Here is a 21,531-nt window from a genome sequence, read left to right as displayed (position 1 = left end):
ACTGAACTATGTGCTCTAGGCTGCTTCAGGAACTGCCTCAGCATATCTAACACAACAATGAAATGATCCTTTATAATTCGAAGTCTGGTATTTGATGGTTTGGTTAATTTAAATATTTTATCTGTTATAAGTGTTACAAAACCCTAACAGTAAACGTCTTCCTGGCTAGTGCCAGGAGACTTTAGAGTAATTAGCAAACTATCAGGGCTAAGTTACAAACAATGGCTAAGGTAAAACTTCAAATACTTACTTTGTTATTTTGTGTTACAAGAATACTTCCACCCCCAGGTTTCAAAGGCACCTCTTCCATTGCTCCAAACACATCAGTCTCAACAGAAAAAGTTAGTTCTAGACCCAAATCACTAATATCATTATCTAAAATCCACTGCAAATTTTTGGCATATTCTGGATCAATGGATGCCACATCTTGGTAATTCACAGGAATACCTAAAAATGCAAACATACAGCAGTTATATTCTAAATGTTTCTGCCTTTCCTTATCTGTTTAATGGTGAAATACTGCCCTCTACAGATACTCTGTAAAACTGCAAAATATAATCCAATTCACAGCATGATTTAAATGAATGTTAATTCCTGAATTTGGAAGTCTGTAAATTTAAGCTTACATTTCTACAATGTAACCTTTCTTTGAAACAGCTATTCAGGAACTTATTATAAACTTTAAAAAGTGCCAATTCTCTTAAGTATATTGATATTAAAATGCATTTTTAGCATAAACATACACACTAAAATGGAAAAAAATAACTTTTTTTAATCAAAAATGTAGGTTATTTTTTCTTTCCCTCAGGCCCCCAAATGCCTTACATACACAGACTGTCTCCAATCAAAATAAAAATTATTCACCCAAAATGCCACCATTTATCTACTTAATTTTCGCTAAAGCCTACAAGAAAAACACTTTAAATAAATGCCTAAGGAAATAACAATGGAGCCATACCAAGAATGTGCTTGTAGAATGATCTCGTGAAGTAAATGTTCACCAGCTGCCTATGGTTCAGAGCTAATCCCAAGATCTGTCCAGCAAACCGGAAATAGTTCAAGTGATCAGGATTTACATAGGAGTTGCTATTAGGTTGAAAAGTTGTTCCTATTAAAATAAAGACAAAATAATTTATTTTTAAGACCATGCATAAGAGAGATCATTTCAATGCAGGTAAATTAGTTCACATACAACTGCAGCAAAGCTAAGGTTACATTATGTATAAACGTTCTTCAGCAAAGAATGTTCTTTGTGGAATATTTAACAGTGGAATTGGAAATACTAAAGATAATCATTAATTCACACATACTTATCAGAATAAGTCTTTGTGCAGACAGAAAATTTTAGAATACTTTTCACTGAAAGTAGTTGGAAGAGGTGTCAGAGAGATCCTAGAAATACATACACACACACACACACACACGTTTTCCCAGGCAGTGTGGAAATAACTACTTAGGCTATGAATTAGGGCAGACATTGTCTCATTCACCTATACATGCCCAGCGTAGCAGGTATTCACTACATTTTGCTCCTTAAGGAATTGAGCACTACAAGAGAATAACTAAAATTTTTAAATGTACAACTGTTTTCCTCATGACAAATAATCAAGTTTGAATAAGTACCACTGAGGTATAAAAGTAAAAACAGCATTAGCCATAGTTATTGACTATTGCCAAACTCTAGTGCAATGGAGGGTAATTCCAGTTACATGAAAAAAAAGTCTGGAAATAGATAGTGGTGAATGTACTTAATGCCACTGAAGTGTACACTTTTAAATGGTTAAAATGGTAAATTTTATGTTATGTATATTTTACCACAATAAGAAAGTCTCAAAAAAAAATGTAGTGCAATGGAAAAACCTAATACCAAGATCTCAACTTTAAATAACCTTCCTTATTTTTTCTGTGTGATCACTACCTCTCATTCATTCAACAAATATTTACTGAGCTCATGCTATTTACTTCTCTTCTAGGTACCTGGGCAAAAAGAAAGACTGATAAATCTAATGAAATAGCATCAAAAATAAACAAAGGAAAAGTGGAAGTATTGGAAAGTGAAATGTTTGGCCATTGAGCATACATATTTTAACTCTTTGTGCTTTGCTGGTCTTTGATTTATCAGTGCTGGCACTGGACTAAATTGACATGACCAGTAAGTTTACTTAGATATAAGGTACACATTTGGAAGCTTATGGCTGAATGACTTAAAAGGGCCACATGAAGCTAGTCACCCACTGTTAAGTACCTTTTGAGAATCATTCCCAGTCATGATATAAGATTGGGTATTACAAGTCAAAGCAGGGACTTCCCGGTGGTCCAGTGGTTAAGAATCCACCTTCCGATGCAGGGGACGCGGGTTCGATCCCTGGTGGGGTAACTAAGATCCCACATGCTGTGTGCAACTAAGCCCACGTGCCACAACTGGAGAGCCCGTCCACCTCAACTACTTAGCCTGTGCGCTCTGGAGCCCACACACCACAACTAGAGAGCCCGCATGCCACAGTGAAGACCCAGCACAGCCAAAAAAAAAAAAAAAAAGTCAAAACAAAGTTTTGTGAGATGAAGAAAGACTTCAAAGACAAACATAACCATTATTCCAAAAATACAATATTCTGAGAATAATCAGAAATACTTTTACCTATTTCCTCCCCTAGGTCTGTGTATAATTCCTTCTCTAAGTACTTTCTGGGAAATTTGGGTTATTAAAAAGAATAGATACAAAGAAATCAAAAGAAAAAAAGGAAACAAACGGGGGAAAATGTCTTCAGGAAATGAATAATAATTTTTAGCTCGAAAGTGAATTAAGATAGAATATAAAGTTTATGTCATGTTTTAAGTTCAAAACCAATAAAACTGTGACATTTCATCATCTCAGAAAAACCCTATTCAATAAGAAAATATCATTTTCACAGAATAATAATAATAGCATCGGGCTTCCCTGGTGGTGCAATGGTTAAGAATCCACCTGCCAACGCAGGGGACAAGGGTTCGAGCCCTGGTCCGGGAAGATCCCACATGCCACGGAGCAACTAAGCCCGTGCACCAAAAGTACTGAGCCTGTGCTTTAGAGCTCACGAACCACAACTACTGAGCCCCTGTGCCACAACTACTGAAGCCCATGCACCTAGAGCCCGTGCTCCGCAACAACAGAAGCCACCGCAGTGTGAAGCCCGTGCATCACAAAGAAGAGTAGCCCCTGCTCGCCTCAACTAGAGAAAGCCCACGTGCAGCAATGAAGACCCAACGCAGCCAAAAAAAAATGAATAAAATAAATTAATTTTTAAAAATATTTTAAAAATAATAATAGCATCTAATATTTATTTCTGATTTCTATGTGCCAGGCATTGGGCTAAGCATTTTTACACATCAGCTGATTTCCCACTATATTACAAAACATAGGTTATCACCATATTCAAATAAGGAAATCAAGGTCCAGAAATATTACATTTATTGGCACAAGATCATAGCAGAAAAAGGGACAGAGCTAGGATTCACATTCAGTGGAATGCGCCAAAGGCCAAACTCTTAGCCACTCTACTACACTACTATTGCTCTATAGTAAGCATCTTAATTTAATTAGAAAGCAAGCTTTAAAGAAATTACTACATACATTAGGTCTATCCAAACATTCCCCACATTTAGGAACCCTAAATGTAATTTTCTTCTTGTCAACTAGACATAAGAGCATGAAGATATTTCATCTATATTTTATTAATATTACAGCCCCAAAGAGAAGACATACATGGCTTACAAAAAGGACGAATCAGAAACTATGGTCTATGTGCTTCATCATATTATCTGCTATAAATTTGTAGAATAAGCACCTCAACTAATGATTCCACACCAAATCTGTTTTTCAGATATGAAACTAAATAAACAACTCAGAATAAGGGACTATAAAGGAAAGAAATAAATCTAAAATACAATGTTTTAATGCTAAATCTTGCTTCAAAGATTAGGCCTAAATAACTAAACTAGGGCCTCATCATGCTTGTAAAATCACAAAGACACTAAGTTCATCTCAGAGCAAATAATCAAAGGTTACAGAATTAAAGTAGGAAGTCCCATATTCCTAAATAATTTCAAATACACCGAATGTGTCTGAGGAGCCCATCACATAGGTGAATATCTGCAGTTCCCAAGCATCACTGCAGCCCACCCCCACTTGCCTCTCATACAGTCATCCTTCTTATTCAATGGAGATTTGCTGCTGATTTGGTTGGATACAATAGGAAACTACAATTAATAAGACACTCTCTCCACTCTCTCCTTATAGAAGAATTTAAACATCGGGAAAGAAAAATTTTTCAGGAAATGAAAGCAACTGAACAAAGCATTTAAAAACTGAAATCCCACCTTCACTTGGATGTAAATCGTTATTAAGTTAAAGAACTCTCAGGTATATCTTATACAAATGAGGTGGTAACCATTGCCATCTAGCCTACAGTATCAAATTACAATTCAGTAGGTAGCAAACATCATTTCAATAAAGAGAGTTTTTTATTTGCATTACATGGTTAAATAAGAGCTTTTTAGTTACCAACTCTTAATCTTTTAAAAGGGCTGAAAAACAAAGTTACTATAAACAAACAGATTATAAGTTAAGATTTAACACACCATGATTTCTAGACTTTGTTTTTAATGACCAATAACTTTTAAGAGTTGGAAACTCAAATAGGGTTAGCAAATTTTAACTTTTCCAACACGGACTTGTATTTTTTTTAAGTTCATCTACTAGCATGATTTTATAAAAGGAAATTTTAACTCAAGAAAGGTAGGCTAAAGGACGATCCTTAAATTGAATAAATTTAGTTTTATTTTATACAAAGAACTGATGAAAACTTCTTTGAGGCCAGCACTAGTCCTTGAGGCAAGCATTTGAGAACCAACTGTTCAGAGGAAAGAACGCTAGGCTGAGTCAGGTTCCACTCAAGATCCTACCACTCATTAACTGCTAACGTAAACAAAAACCCTGAATTTCAATGTCCTCTTCTATGAAAAGGGAATATCCAACCACCCTAGCTCACAGGGCTACTATAGGACTAAAAGGATAAAATGCACTGAAGTAGTCTGAAAATGTGACAAGTCACAGAAAAAGTCATCTAGACTGTACAACTTACCATCAGCTGACTGGGTAAACAATGCATAATCAGGATTGACTATCTCATTAGACAGAATATCAAACCACTCACGCACAACACCTTGACCCTGAGTTCAAGAAAATAAGATTAAGTATCAACAGAAATACATGGTGAAATTTTTTTCTAAATAATAATAACATTAAAATTATATTAAATTTCTTCCATTATCAATTAAATATTAAACTTTATTGAAGGGCATTTCAATCTTTTAGAGACAGTGATCTTAACAACACTAATTTTTATACCCACCATGCCTTCTTCTCCATGGAACCGTACAGCAATTCCTTGCTTTAGCTTTGCACAATTTGCTTTTGACACAACTTCACAGCTACTCCTAAAAATAGAATCTAAATATGTAGCATTGGTTAATTTTACATATTAAAATTTACAATAACGTGTATTTCGTGCCTCACACACACATCACTTTGTTAAACATACCTCTGTGAACTAGCAGGATATCATTTTCATTCACTGGCCTGTGCACCATGTCTGAATCTGGCTGTCCTGAATGCAAATGTTCATAGAACCATTCACAGCGATCTTTAAATGGCTACCCCAACAAATAACAGTGAAATATGTTAGCAGTATTTCAGTCACTTAACTGTCAGATTTACTTAACTAGCATGCTAAATGCCCTTTCTACAAATAATCATTCTTAGACCTTTATTTATAATAAGTAGTTCTAGATAAGGTTCTGATATTTTATCCACTATTCACAAAAAGGCAGATCTGAGCTGAAACACTTTGACTACCTAGAGAGCATATTTCTTTTAATTCCCTACATTATCAACAGAAAAGACTTGATAAATTAAAAGAATTCAATATCAGACATACAATTGAACACACTCTCAATTTCTTTTAAACCCAAGAAGGCTTGTAAGAATGAATTTCCACATCCAGAAAAATTATGTTGCATGTTCATTTAATTTTCTATGAAAATAATCTTTACGCCTAATTTTAATTTCTATCCTTTGAATATATGCAGCAACTAGAAAGGAATTTGTTATCCTTTTTTCTTCCCTTCCTCCACCCTAAAAACTGAAGAATAAGATCTCATGAGCAGTAAAGAAAGTCTCTACCTTTTGTTCTTTTGCCAGATATGCAAACTGTAAGTGATTTATAATTTTATTCATCAGAAAGTATTATTGAGTACCTAGGATGTGCCAATACTCAGGTAACATAAGAGCTGTAAAAATTTCATTGCTGAAAACTGTTTAATACAGTTAAAGAGATGAGAATAACATTGGAACAATATAACACATAATGATATCAAGTTCTAAACAGTGAAGTACAGACCACAGTGCACTAAGAATTCAGAGATTGTGCAGATAAGTGGAGTACAAAGGCTTCATGAGGTCCTGGTCTGAACCAGGACTTAAAGATGGGTAGGTCTTGCTCAAGCAGGAGGAAAAGAAAGCACACTAGGCTAAGGCAGACAAGGAAAAAGTCTCAGAAGGAGAAACCGTGTCTCCGCGGAAGATGCAGTGAAGGCGCCGGCATAACCCTACACATATTGAAAGAAGGAAGTTTTTGTAAGTAAATCAAGGACATAATTATGGATCCTTCGAATCAAGTAAAAGACACAGTGGCCACTGAAGATACTTGGTCAGAGGAATAGCATGGTAAATGCACTCATTAAAATGAGAGTAGTACCAGGATAAAGGGAGGCCATCTAGGCAGCAGTTGAAATAATAGGTATAGAGTGATACGGTCCTGGTCATGGTAGGAAAGAAGAACAATGAAGTAAATACGAAAGACGTTACTCCTCTGAATAAAGAAGAAAAGTAAGAGAAGATCTCTAGGGGCAGAACTTAAAATCAGAAACAGCTTAGAGGGGAAACCCCAGCACCACCCCCGTCTATCCCACTCCTAGAAGGCACTGGTGGAAGACAACGAATGAGGTTTTATATATTCTGAATTTAAGGTTACTTGGGATATAACTACTAAGAGCTTAGAAATAAATACTAGAATGTTCTGCAGCTGAGACATTAGAAAGAGAGTCATGAACAAAGCTGAAATTGGAGACAAGGTAATGTCCCTTGTTCAAGAGATTAAAGATACAGGGACAAACACCAAGAACAGAGAAGTTTATGATCACAGGTCAGGATTGAGAATTTGCTTATTAGCAAATGATACACACAGCTAGAAAAGTCAAAGGAGAACCAGGGTGGTGCAATACCACAAAAGCCAAGAGTTTCAAGAGATAAATACGATCCATGTCCAACACCACAAAGAGGTTCTCTCTCATGCAATTTTTAGGATACCAGTAAATTTCTTCATCTGAGCTAAACTAAACATTTGTTTTCTTCAAAAGACTTAAACATCTTTTTATTAATTCTTAATAAAAATATTTTTATGAAAATAACTGGTGCAAGATTAATTTTTGCCTTTTAATGTCTGTTCTTTCAATAAGAAAAGAGTAAATGTTCCCTTTTCCGAAGTTAAATGTATAATTTTGTCCATACTTCTAGCAGTTTTCCACATTTTGAATAAAACGCTGCTGTTGTTATATATTCATTACTGGTCATATAAATATTTCATTTTTAGTAAACAGGCTAGAATGTTAAGTGCTTGAAATTTTAATGCTGATTATTCCTAAAACTTAGGTAAAAGAGGAGAGAAAAAATATTACACAGAAGTAATGTATTTAAATATGGGCTTTGAAGTTTGATAAACATGGTTTGAAATCCTGGATCTGCCACTACTAGGTTTGTGATCTTAGGGGAATTACCAATCCTCTCAGAACTTTAGTTTTCCTACCTGTAAAATGGGGGAAATAATACCTACTTCAAGGGCTAATTCTGAGGATTAAATGAAATAATGCAAATACAGAACAAAATAATAATAATTATAATCATAAATTAACTAACGTTTATTAAAGCATCTATAAGCCAGGTACTGTTTTAAGCGCTTTACATGCATTTTCACATTTAATCCTCACAACACTCTGAGAAAAAGGGACTTTTATTATCTCCGTTTCATAGAAGAGAAAAATGCAGCACCAAGAGGTTAAGTAATCTGTGCAAATACTCAACTCCCAGAACGCTAATAGATGTTGTTCTTATCACTCACAACAATGTTAAAATTATTGCGAATAAGTATTTTAAATGACAGTAAACTTATTTGCCATTATAAGATATTTAATATTAAATTCTATCCTTCGTATAGAAAATGTGGACCATTTGAAAATAAATACAAGTGGCAATTTTTTTTAAGTAATTCAAATGTAACATTAAAAGGTACAAAATGCTACCTTCAAAAGCTAGTAAGTTATCTGTTAAGATCAGAACATCCACACACACATCCATATACCTACAGAGCCAAAGAGCACATTTCTGAATGTAAACTTTCTGAGTACCTGCATTTCCATAAAATATATCACAAAACAGGACTGATTACAGAGGCTCTTCTTAATAGTATTTGTACAGCAATACAAAATGTCTCTCCCTTTAACTACCAGGCCACCTGAAAACCACCAACAGAAGAAGAAGTCAATTCCTTAGCAGAGGTAGTTGTTTTTGTTTTTACTTTTTTTTTAATAGCCTCCAAGTTACAGAAAATTTCTTAGTATAGTACAATGGTGGGGTTTTTTTTCCGCTAAGGTGAAAGTAAACTGCTAACATGATGTCCAGTCACCCCTAAATACTTCAGTGTGTATTTCCTACAAACAAGAGAATTCTCCTACACAAGCAGTTTACAATTAGCAAAATCAGGAAACTGACACTGATACATTACTATATCTAATCTTCAGACCCCATTTCAAGTTTTGCCAGGATCCATATAATATCCTGTATAGCATAATGACTCATGAACTGCGTTTAGTTGTCCTCTTTCATTCTGGCACAGCTGTTCAGTGTTTTCTTAATTTTCATGACCTACATTTAAAGATTGCAGGTCAGTTATACTGTAGAATGTCTCTCAATTAGAGTTAGTCTGATGATTTCCCATGATTAAATTCAGGGTATGCATCTTTGACAGGAATATCAAAGAAGTGATACCATATTCTCAGTGCATCCTATCAGCTGGCACACTGGTATGTCTGCTGTGATCACTGCCAAGCTTCTCCACTGTAAAGTTCCTTTTTAATCTTTGTAATTAGTTAGTATTCTAAGAGGAGATACTTTGAACCTATAAAAATATCCCACCCTTCATCAAACTTTCCATTTATTCATTAATTCTTTCACTATAGACTTATGGGTTCCGATTTTATTTGCAATATTTTGCCATCATTATTTATTTTGATGTTCAAATTGTTCCAGATTTGGCCAGTAGAATCCATTCAAGTTGGTCCTGAATCGTTTTGACACAACCTCATAATTCTTTGCACAACTTTCTGGCACAATAAGATGATCCAGGCTCATCTTGTACTTTCTCTGAATTAGCCATTTCTCCAACAGGCTCTCGTTCATTGAGAATGGTATTCAGAGACCAAGAAATGGATGCCAGGTTTGCCATATCTATCTAACCACATAGGAAACTATAAGTTCACAATGATATCTCCAATTCCAATCCAATAGTACATGATTCATCATTTTCCTCCATTTTTTAACTTTCTCCAACAGTGAGACACATTATCTTTACTATACTGACTTATTCAATCAACTGCCCCACCTCATACATAATCAATCTTCTGTCACTGACATGGACCATTCACTGCATAGATACCCTATAACCCACTCAAGCTCTGTCAAACTACTCTGAGCAACTGTCACCACCCTGCACACTGGACATCCTCCATATACCGCGCCAACTCACATACTCCGTGCTGAGCTCCCCTTCCACACAAACACCCTCCTTAGCACGTCCAAGCTCCTCACTGGGCCACCACTATGCAAGTGGACACCCGCACTGGTCAGGCAACAAAACCCCCTCTGTGGGTCAAAAAGGTGGATAGCTAACGCAGATGCTCTTTGAATGAATACAGGAAGGGAAGAGGGAAAAGGAAGTGAAAAGCAGAGACAGTATTAAATATAGCAAACTACCTCTTTCAAAAACTAAAAGCTTCTTTCACCTGTAATCTCATTTACCCTAGAATGGAGTAATTTAATGTAGATTAAGAAAATGAACTTAAGAACCAGATGGACTTTTAAATTCTGGCTCCCCCACTTAGTAGCTGAATGACTTAAACAAGTTACTTAACCTCTCCAGCTTCAGTAAAAGAGTACCTATCTCACATGATTGTTAAAAAAATAAAATAATCTATGTGAAACAAATGTACGGAACCTGACATAAAGTTAGCATTCAATAAATGCAAGTTATTACTACTACCTTATCTTTTACATCATCATTATTAAACAGATGCCAAAGGAGACCTATACACATGTGTATAATTTTATAAAGATTAGTTCTTAGCTTTAATTTCTAAAAGGATCAGTGTCCCTGAAGACAATTTAAAATACCTATAGCATTTATCTTATGACTACTAACCAAACCATTACCTCCAGTCTAGCCTACATTTCATACAAATTATTTCCTAAAACTTTGCAGGATCATGTCATTCTCCTAAAATTATTAGTGGTTCCTGACAGCCTAGCAAATGGAGAGTCTGCAATCTGGCAATCAACGTTCCATACAGTATAACCCTAATCTACCTTCCCAGAATTACATCTCATTCCACACCTACACAAAATTTCTGCTTTAACCCACTGTATTTTAATACACTTTTCCATCTATATGTCCTGACCCATATCTTGGCTAGAATGTTCATCTTCCCCATTTAGTCCTATCAAAATTTTGCATGTTTTTTAGATTAAAATCCACCTCCTCTTTGAAATCTCCCTTGACTACAGCAGCCAAAAGCAAGCTCTTCCTCCCTTAAACTCCTAAAGAATCAGGTCATATTGTAATTACTGTATTTTACGGGTACATTTATTATCTCCCCTTCTAGACTGAATTAAGATCCCCTTGGAGACAGAAGATATCCTCTCTATCTCCAAAACAACTACCATTTATTGAACATATATACACGTCATTATTTAAAACTTATTCTTCACCATGGAGGTTTTATGAGGTTGGTGTCATTATCTCTGTTTTATAGATGAAGAACCCAAGGCTCAAGGATGTTAGAAATATGCCCAAAGTCACATAGCTGCTAAGTAGCAAAACAAGCTTTTCCCAAGCATGTTTCATGAAACATGAGATATATGGAACGAACCCTCGTCGGGGAAAGCTCTCAGGTCAATTAAGTTTGGAAGACTAACAAAGCTAAACCATTATTTTTACCAAAGGGATTCTCAAAGCCTTTAGCAAGCTGCTGATATGCTTTATTAATCTCCAACAGGGCATGTGTTATATTTCCCAAATGTATTTGGGGATAAAATCCCCAAGGACCATAAGCCTTATAGGACTAGTGTTCCATTTCAGCAATGTGGCAACATGTTGTCTTTGCACATAGTAGGCACTCAATGTACATTTCTTAAAGTTACTCCTCATACAAAAGTAACATACTAATGTAACTCCATATACTAAAGTAAAGAATAAGGTAATGTCACTCCACTTACAGCAGGTGGTTTCAAGTATAATAATTACTGAACAGTATTCAAATTAGCTGAACAGTATTCATTAGACATTCTAAAAACAAGATTAAAAAAAGCACTACCTGTGCTTTTATGATATGCATGAATCTTGACATCAGTTCAGGACATTCAAGGAGGAAGTGAAAGTGGTCAAATATAATCTTGGGATTCCTAAAAGAAAAACACATTGTTTACATTGATGGGAAGGATGAGTAGCATTAAGTGACATGCAAATTTAGATATACAGATATTGAAACAGAATAAAAATACATATTAATCCACACCTACTACACTTGTACTTGTCATTGAGCATTTTTTGAATAGTAACAGAAGTAACATTTTTTCTGTTGAGATAAAAACTGTAAGAAAAGAAAGAAAAGGCTACAAGAGTAATCCATGAAACCAAGAAAGCTTTACCTGTTAACAAAGCATTTTAAAACTTCATCATGTTTGCAGACAAATTCAATGAAACGGGGTGAAGTCATTCTGTGGGGGGTAAAAAACAATCAGAACACACAGACCAAAGTTGGTGATATGGCAAATGTGACTATGTGTTGAATTGGACTGGCTTCTACACACACAAAAAATGGGGTTTGGATTGTCTTTATGGAATCTGAGGCATGCTTAGTCGATTTATAATATGAAATTAAAAAAAAAAATATATATATATATATACACACTCAGATATATATATAAAATAACTTTTCATTAACAGATGATATAAATAAGTGACTTTCTAAAAACCTTGAAATTTTAAGCATCTCTGTCTATATGTTTCCAATACATAGTTAAATGATCCTATAGAAAGTGACATTCACCATCCTACATGTTAATAACATAAATGATGCTTAAAACTCAAATATTCTGTACTAATTCCAGATCAGTTCAATGAGTATCCTAAAGATCAGAAAACAACCAAAAACAGCAAAGTATTATTTGTTATTTCTGCAATTACAAAAGAAATTATAGCTTTTCTTCATCTATCAGAAAAGGAAATAATAAGCACGTAGCGTAAGCCCAGATAACTGGGTTTTCTCTACTCTGTAATGCAAGTGCCTGACTTAAGGTTTGATTGGTGAAGTATCCACTTCAAAGATGGCTATCTCGAATAAACACAATGCCAGGCCCACAACTAGATAAAGAGCCAGGATGCTTCCCACTGAGGCTCCTTTGTTTCAGAGATCTTGGTTAATTTTGATAACTGACCATTTGGGCTACTTGTTTTTTTCTCTTCTCATGCTTTATACTCCCACTCTTACGTTTACATTCACCAACAGTGAGCCCTCGAAACCCTAGTACCCTGCCCTCGACCCCAGGCTGTGTGTGCTCTTTCCCTCTTTCTCCCTCTCTCCCCCCACTCCCCCATGATGACCTCGCTGTGTGGCCCCAGGTGTGCCATGTAATTTCCAGGTCCTATAAGTAAAAACACTTTTTTCCCCCAAAGTTTTCAATGGTTATTGCTGAAGGACATCCTGTAATCATATTAAGAATCACAAGGGCCAGTCCAGCCACAACATTGGTTATTGATAGGCGTACTCAGCAGGATTGCATGATTGCCCTGCAGTAAGCCAAGAGGAACGCCCTTTAGCTGCAGCTTGCTTACTACCACCTAACTCAGGTAAGTAACATCATCTGGGAAACGAGCACCACTTGCTGGGGATCTGCCTTGCAGCAACGTGCTTTTGCGTACTGCCTCTGTCATGTGTTGCCTGAGACACAAAACCCAAAAGGTCACAGCTGCCAACAGTCTCCTCAGAGCAGTATGATCAAGGCCATCTATGGTCTAATGAGACGATGAGACCACTAATTATACAGGCCTTGAATGACTATTAATATGTGTGAGGATCCTCTTCGCCTCAAGGCCAAGGAGAGCTAAGGAGAGTGAATTGGACAGCAAGGCTATTACCGCAACCCAAGGAAAGGCTCTGGGCTAAAGGCACGAGAAGATTCCCATAGGTGAGGAGGGGAGACCTCTGTCTGTAACCACGGTGTCAGTATGTTGTGCCTAGACTAAGTGTCCTAACCTAGCACAGTAAAATAGCCTCACAATGGAAACCAATGGCACCACCTGAGGGAAAATACACCAGAAGCCTATGGTCTGTGTCACCACTTCACTCACTACTGTCACTCTTTGTCCACTAACCCAATGGGATATCGGGTCCAATCCCTGGTATAACGCTACTAAAAAATGAAGCACCAGTGCCTCCTAAGAACACTGAGGAGGTACACTGGCCCTTTGATAAACGCAAAACCCCTTGGTCGCTTCCTGGGCATTATTCAATGCTATGCATACTAACATGCCAAGAATTTGATATTAGTGGGTTGGCCAAAAACTTCATTTGGTTAATGAATATGCTGTTCAATAACGTTCTTGGTGAAAATGAAAAATGTGTCTTTTATTTTTACTTAAAACCAAACTAACTTTTTGGCCAACCCAATACATTCCAAAAGCCTGGGGGCTTTTCCCAAAGAGCCTGAGTATCTGGTGCTAATAGAGGCCGACCACAATCCTGGAGTATTCTCTTGGGACACCTGGAAAGGAAAGCAGCCACCTACAAAGGGGCTCACAGTGACGTCATCTAAAATTTTCCAGTAACAACACATAAGATTAAGGTAACAGGAAAAAACAAGAAGTAGAAACTGAGTTCAAAAACCACTCCTTAGTGTCATGGACATATATACACTACCAAATGTAAAATAGATAACTAGTGGGAAGCAGCCGCATAGCACAGGGAGATCAGCTTGGTGCTTTGTGACCACCTAGAGGGATGGGATGGGGAGGGTGGGAGGGAGGGAGATGCAAGAGGGAAGAGAAATGGGAACATATTGTATATGTATAACTGATTCACTTTGTTATAAAGCAGAAGCTAACACACCATTGTAAGGCAATTATACTTCAATAAAGATGTTAAAAAAAAAAAAAAAAACCACTCCTTAACTGATATTCACACCCTTCTCAAAGATTTTATGCAACAGGAAGAGGAGAAGGGAGCAGACTACTGCAGGTTTTCTTGTTTGTTTAGAATGAGCTCTAAATTGTTGCGACCACCAAAATGCATCAACTGGTCAGTATCTCTAAAGACCCTAAAATCCATAACTTTCTTAAAGATCCATCTGGACTACAAGCTTGTTTCCTCCAAGAGATCACAGATGCTGAGCCCCTTTCCGCTTTCCCCTGAACAGGGCAGAACTAAGAAAAACGCCTCACAATGCATCCCTGCCACCAAGGCAAAAGCTGACAGGGTTAGCAAGGCCTCTAAGTGAGGAGAAAAAAAAGGATATGAGAAGGCAAAAGCACCCAGAGCCACCAATATTCATACCAGGGCACCTCCTCTCCTCACTTGGATATTTAATGCCTGGCACCATGCCGACTCTTCCATACTGCTAAGGCTCACTGTGAATGGAAAACATTACGATGAGGCCCATCTCCTGCTGTGCAAAACTGGCATGGTCCAATGGGTTTATCATTTCCATGACCATAGTGACCCAAGTGACCCCCTCTTCACTTCCAACCCTGGAGAAGCCCCATTTGACCCTGAGTCCAGGGAATTATTTTTACAGGACACTCCCCCTAATTACAGGTTGGCCCTACTACATTTTATTGGGACTGCCAAAACCATCCAAAAGGCACTAAAAATCCTAGGAGGAAACTTACATTCTTTCTCTGTCCCTTAAGATGTAAGTCTTACCATGTTTTTGAAATACAAATACCCTAGGAGGTAACTAAAACTCTGCCCACAATCACCTGAGCCTGAAGGAAAAAGAGAAAGGGAAAGAGGCCTTTTAAAATATAAACTGTTGTAAAACCTCTTACCCAAAATCTAGTCCACACCCTCCTTAAGATAATTTGTCAAAGACAAATACAAATCTTAAAAGTCTTCTCCACAAATATTTGTAAAATGCTTTAACCACTGGAGCAGGTAACCTTAACTTGTTCCATCTGCCAGACACAATTTGGAGTCAAAGGTAGTCTATAAACTAGTAAGTTGTATATTGTTGTACCTGATCCACAGCTAAAATTTTGGAACGGAAGCGATAGGGTCTCTGTGTCTGGCTGCATGTTTATGTATGTCTATACAGATGTATGTTATACGCAAGTGATTTTTTTTCTCTCTACCTCTGGATGGTATTGCCAAAATTAATTTGTAAAAGAGCTGTATTTAATTGGTTTAAAAATAAATACTATGAATTAAGTATTCCTAAAACTCAGTAATAAAGAAACTAACCCTAACGGTTTTCAAGTTCATGTGATCTGGGATAATCTTCTGTAAATAAAAGGTAGTTTAAACTTGCTGGTTTAATTTAAAAAGGCATATCTCAGATTTATCAACATTAGATATAATGCAGACATGAAGCTTTTATTCTACTTGGGTTTACAATTCAAATAAGTTCTTATTATCTAGGTTACACAATTTGTCAGCAAGAAAAATAGCTTGGGATGATGGCCAATTTTGTCTAATGCCTAGTGAGACTTTCATGAGTAATCTAAACATAATTGTTAAGAACAAGTGATTTAAACAGATGTAAGTGGAGTAAGAGTTTAGGTGAACTTTTCAGCAATAGCTATGTTTTATGGTATGTCTACTTAAAAAGAGTTTCCCAAATCTCTTTGGTAACTTAAAAACTTCAGAGTTTTGCTAAGTTAAATTAAATGATGGAAAATTTACTGAATATCTAGGTTATTTCCAAATAAGGTAAGATATTGAAACATTAATTACTGAACATAGGTTTATCCACTTTTGGCTTTCTATTACAGAGGAACTAATGATAAATTTGGTTCTCTTAGTAAACATGTCTTGTACCACACTGAAAAATTAAACTATAAGGAAGCACTCTAGTGGATATCAGATTCTAGTCCTGTTAACTGTCTTTGAGGTTTTCTTTTTCTACCTTTAAACTGGACTGGATGCTGAATTTTCATTTCCTCCAATATCTAGCTACAATTCTCCAAATTAATGTTTCCAATTTTTCGCCCACCCTTCTCACTTGGAATCACTGAGAACTAAAACTGCTCCTTTTCCAGAACCATACAATATAAAGTAGGGCAACTTGATGTAAAATTCAGAGAAACAACAACAGTAGCTCATATATGGACAACCTTTGTGCCTGTTGCTATATGGGCCACTCAGAAAAATCACCAGATACATTCAGACTGCAAACCAGGAAAATCTAGCAGATTGCCTCCACTTGATCCACTTCAAAGAGGCATCCGCTTCAAAGATGGCTATCTCGAATAAACATAATGCCAGGCCCACAATTAGATAAAGACCCACCCCTCCATCTCCAAGCTCCTTTGTTTCAGAGATCTTGGTTGATTTCAATAACTGACCATTTGAGCCACTTGTGTTTTCTCTTCTCATGCTTCAAATTCCCGCTCTCATGTTTTAAATTCACCAATAAAGAGTGAGCTTTCAAAACCCTAGGCCTCTACCTTCAACTCCAATAAAAAGAGAACCCCAGGCCCTCGAGCTTTCTTTCTACTGGCAACCTTGCTGTGTGGCCCCAGGTGTGTCATGTAATTTCCACGTCCTGTAAGTAATAAACCTTTTTTTTTTTTTCAAAGTTTCCTGATGGTTATTGCTGAAGGGTGTCTTGCAATCATAATAAGAACCACAAGGGCTGCTCCAGCCACAACATTGGTTATTGATAGGCAGAGATCAGCACACAAAACAAGCAGAAACCTTCTTACCCTGGAGGCATCTGACAAGAACAGCACATGTAAAAAGCTTGAATGACAGCACTTAGCCGGTTAGCTGTCATAGAAATAACATCCTGACAGTCTGCACTGGCTTCCTGTTTCCCTCCAAGAGCATCTGGTTTAGATTCCCCTGTGCCAGTGGATAGATTTTCATAGCTCCCAGGTCCTGGAGGTTCAAATGCAGGAATGGAAGTACCATCTTGATCTTGGCCTTTTTGTTTCAGTAAAATAGAAGTGATATCCGTTGAGTCCTTTTTGTTTTTCATTAATTCTGTAGCTATTAAAACTAGCCATTCATCTAATGAGTGCCAAAGCAATTCAAGAGGCTAAGAAAAAAAGAAAAGTGTTTTTTTAAAAACATCATTCTTAAACTGCAGGATAAAAAACCCACTCAGACAAATACTATAGAAGAGAATATTTACTCTAGATACTTTTATTTTCCCAAGTTTATGTGTCAGCAATGCCTAAAGGTAAGTAACAAAAACATAAACCTCATATAAATGACAATTACTTCATTTATAGCAAAAACTTAATTTGCATTTATTTATTCCTTAGAATAAAAAAAGGAAAATTAAACTAACAAAAAAAATGTATAAGCAATATTTCTTCTTTTAAAATTTTTCAAATATTTAGTTTTAAACCATATATTACTTTTATGAATATAATCCCCCTAACCTTTACTGTATTAATGTGTCAACTATTTTTAATTATGTTGTTTTTCAATTAAAAAAATGAGAATTCATAAAGAGCTTAATAAACTTAGTTTACTGCACTCTTTACATGGAACCTCTGAGATTTTGAAAATTTATGACGAGAAACTTTAAAATATGATGTGATATTTACATGCACACACACACACACACACACACACACACACACACACATATACAGGCATACCCAACCACACACAATCCATCTCTAATAACTAGAAATTATCAAATATTGGCTAGCAAATCCATAATTCAAAGTAAAGATTAACAGCTTAATAAAAAAGGAACAGATAGGAGTAAACAGGTTCTTATTTCTATACTATTTAAAATATTCCTTTTGAGAATAATGAGATGTCTTTTGTAAATTAACAGCAAATGAAATTTTATCTTTAAAATATTATGTGATCGCAAATGCTATAACAGGACTAAGTACTAGAGCAAAATGAAATACATATATCATCTCTAGTAAACAGTAGTTTTCAACACAAGGAGAAATATAAATGCCCAACTACTATTAAAAGACATGCTACTGGGTAGCTAATGTACAGCATCGTCACTATAGTTATCAATACTGTATTGTACACTTGAAAGTTGCTATGAGAGTAAAGCTTTAATGTTCTCACCACAGCAACAGCAACAAAGTGGTAATTACGTGAGGTGAAGGATGTGTTACCTAACCTTACTGTACTAAACATTTTGCAAAATATACTTGTATCAAATCATCACACTGTATATACCTTAAAGTTACTCAACCCTATGTAACAGTTACAGCTCAGTAAAGCTGGGGGGAAAAAAGACCTGCTAGAACATTTTTTAATCCCAAAAAAAGATGAACAGTGGAGGCACAGGGGAGCAGGGGGGATAGTGGTTTAATGATCTCCCATTCCTACACTATTCTAAATATTCCTATTGAGAGTGATAAATTGTCTTTCTACAAATGAATATAAAAGTTAATCTTACTTTTTGATTCTTATATGATCACACAACGCTACAAACTAGACCACGTGCTTCTGAAAGACCCACCCTAAATATTTCAACTAAAAGAAATAACCTGGGCTTCCCTGGTGGCGCAGTGGTTGAGAATCTGCCTGCCAATGCAGGGAACACGGGTTCGAGCCCTGGTCTGGGAGGATCCCACATGCCGCGGAGCGGCTGGGCCCGTGAGCCACAACTACTGAGCCTGCGCGTCTGGAGCCTGTGCTCCGCAACAAGAGAGGCCGCGACAGTGAGAGGCCCGTGCACCGCGATGAAGAGCGGCCCCCGCTTGCCACAACTGGAGAAAGCTCTCGCACAGAAACGAAGACCCAACACAGCCATAAATAAATAAATAAATAAATAAATAAATAAATAAATAAAAAACTAGGCAGTTAACCTACCCATTGGTAGACCAAATTGGTTTGAAAAAAAAAAAAGAAGCAATTCTTTGAAAAAAAAAAAATCTCCAACTATAATTCTTGATTTAAAAAAAAAAAAAAAAAAAAGGAAATAACCTTACTTTTAAAGACCACTATGTAAAGAGATTATACAACCATATTCGGAACTTTAGGAAATGTTTAAATAACCTGTTCTGCCAAGCAATTCTTTACAATTATTATCTAATAAATCCCCCTGCTGTTATTGTCAGCCTTTCTTCAGATTTCCAGAACACTCTCTATTTGAGAATAATCTACTTATTGAATTTGCAAACAATTAAATCACCCCTAAGTCTTCACTTAAAAATTAAACCAAAAAGCAAGAAGGAAAAAACCCTACCAACATCAACAAAAAACCGGTTTACTCAGTCAACAAATATTTAGTTAGTACAGCCTAGGTAAACAGGTAAGCAAAGTGAGAAACTAATTTCTGAGAAGCCCTTTCTGAGGTTGGAGTGAGCGCCCTTCCGCACAAAGAAGGCTTTTCCTCGTTAGTCACAGCAGCTGGATGCCTGACTTCTTAAAGGGCCCCTGAACTGCGTAAAAGACGGGCAAGAAGCACCAGCTGCCATCAACACTGACACGGTACCTTCACTGAAAATGTCTTAATTTTAATCATGATCCAAGATTGGGTCTACAGTCTCTCTTCACGAGAAAAACATTAAGCCCTGCTATAAAAGATGAAAAGAACTTCTTATGTCAGCAAAACTATTTAGCTTTACATCAAACAATGAACTTCCAAAAAAGAAAGAACAGGTGGTGATGAAAAACTGCTCAAAACAAAAGGAAAAAAGGAATCATTGCCCTCTAAGTGAGAAGAACTAAAACCCAGAAAAATCCCCACACTAGATAGAGATGAAGGCTAAGGCTGGAAGTGGCACCTCTCCTCACGTGCCTGAGAGCGCTGAGCCTGAACTACAACCATCCTATTCTCAAATACTGACAACCTGCAAAAATTAGAGGTGAATTCTGAATAATTCCAGAAATAATATCCAAAAAAAGCCAGATCTGTGTAAAAATGATAGTGACAATAAAGATACCGAGAAAAGCTAGAAAGAGTTTTCAATAAGGTAGCACAGCAAAGAATTAAAAGAGAATGAGGAAAAAAAAGAAGCAGTAAATCATCTTGGGCTTTTCTTTAGTTTTCTCTTTTTCCCACTGTTTATTTCTTCATTCACACATGCACTAAAACTAAATCCCAACCTTAAAGCATTTTTACCTAGGGAGTTGTCCCTTTGAAGAATTGTTCAGAAAATTCATTCCTCAATAACAAAAAGAATACTGTGAAAATAACTTTAGTTTCTAACTGTAGTAGCAGTCACAGACAGAAAGGGTTAAAATAAATTTTAAAAATTAAAAATAAACAATTGCAAACCATATCTATGAGGCTTTTTATACTCATACATAATAATGATAAAAAACATCAATACAAAGTACCGTACATATTAACTGTTACAGAAAAATGAGTCAATGACTATGGAAAATATTAGGCTTCTTGGCACTATGAAAATATTACTTCATTTCATATTATTGAATGATCTTCACCACAGAATTATATTCTACCTATAACAACGATTTGACAAGCATACATGATTTTCAAAACATTTCAAGTTAACAAGTCAAAGCTATAATATATAATCCAAACTTGTTGGACAATTAAAAAAATTTCAAGATCCATGTGCCAAATGAGATACAACAGGAAACACTGACAGGAAAGCATTACTAACTTAAACTTATTAATAGCATCTTGAAATTCTCTGTTAATCGGACTGTTCTCAACTCCATAATGTCAAATGCCACAATCCAAAAGATAAGATCTTAAAGTTAGAAGTTTCTCAATCTTTCTTGGCTTCCAAATTTCCAATTATAATTCTATGAAACCGTTAACAGTCACAGCTTACTACTCACAAAAAAAGAGCATATCAAGATTCAAGAAGCCTAAACTCTCTTCCCCATGCTCACCCTACTTCTATAACCAGAACTACTTTCTCCTTCAGATGTTCCAAAGTGCCAAAGGCTCTAGATAAAAATCTCTTAACACTGAAAGAAGGGCTA

The 21,531-nt window shown here is 36.2% G+C and overlaps 1 protein-coding gene across 3 annotated transcripts in view; it reads right to left on the bottom strand.

Annotated features, from left to right (window-relative positions):
• The window catches only part of HACE1 (HECT domain and ankyrin repeat containing E3 ubiquitin protein ligase 1), a 91,734-nt gene that overhangs the window by 21,815 nt on the left and 48,388 nt on the right, over positions 1-21,531 (bottom strand). For all 3 annotated transcript variants that reach the window (XM_082475136.1, XM_082475135.1, XM_082475137.1), the window contains 8 exons: positions 17,346-17,680; positions 12,074-12,142; positions 11,740-11,827; positions 5,580-5,691; positions 5,391-5,488; positions 5,121-5,208; positions 959-1,108; positions 251-447 (listed from right to left, as the gene is read on the bottom strand). In XM_082475136.1, the coding sequence (XP_082331262.1) occupies positions 251-447; positions 959-1,108; positions 5,121-5,208; positions 5,391-5,488; positions 5,580-5,691; positions 11,740-11,827; positions 12,074-12,142; positions 17,346-17,680 (1,137 nt within the window). The remainder of the gene's footprint in view (positions 1-250; positions 448-958; positions 1,109-5,120; positions 5,209-5,390; positions 5,489-5,579; positions 5,692-11,739; positions 11,828-12,073; positions 12,143-17,345; positions 17,681-21,531) is intronic.

This window comes from Balaenoptera physalus, assembly GCF_965194825.1.
Source record: "Balaenoptera physalus genome assembly, chromosome: 9".
Lineage (NCBI taxonomy): Eukaryota > Metazoa > Chordata > Mammalia > Artiodactyla > Balaenopteridae > Balaenoptera > Balaenoptera physalus.
The sequence above is the reverse complement of the archived record's forward strand: the minus strand, read 5'-3'. Positions and strand labels throughout refer to the sequence as shown.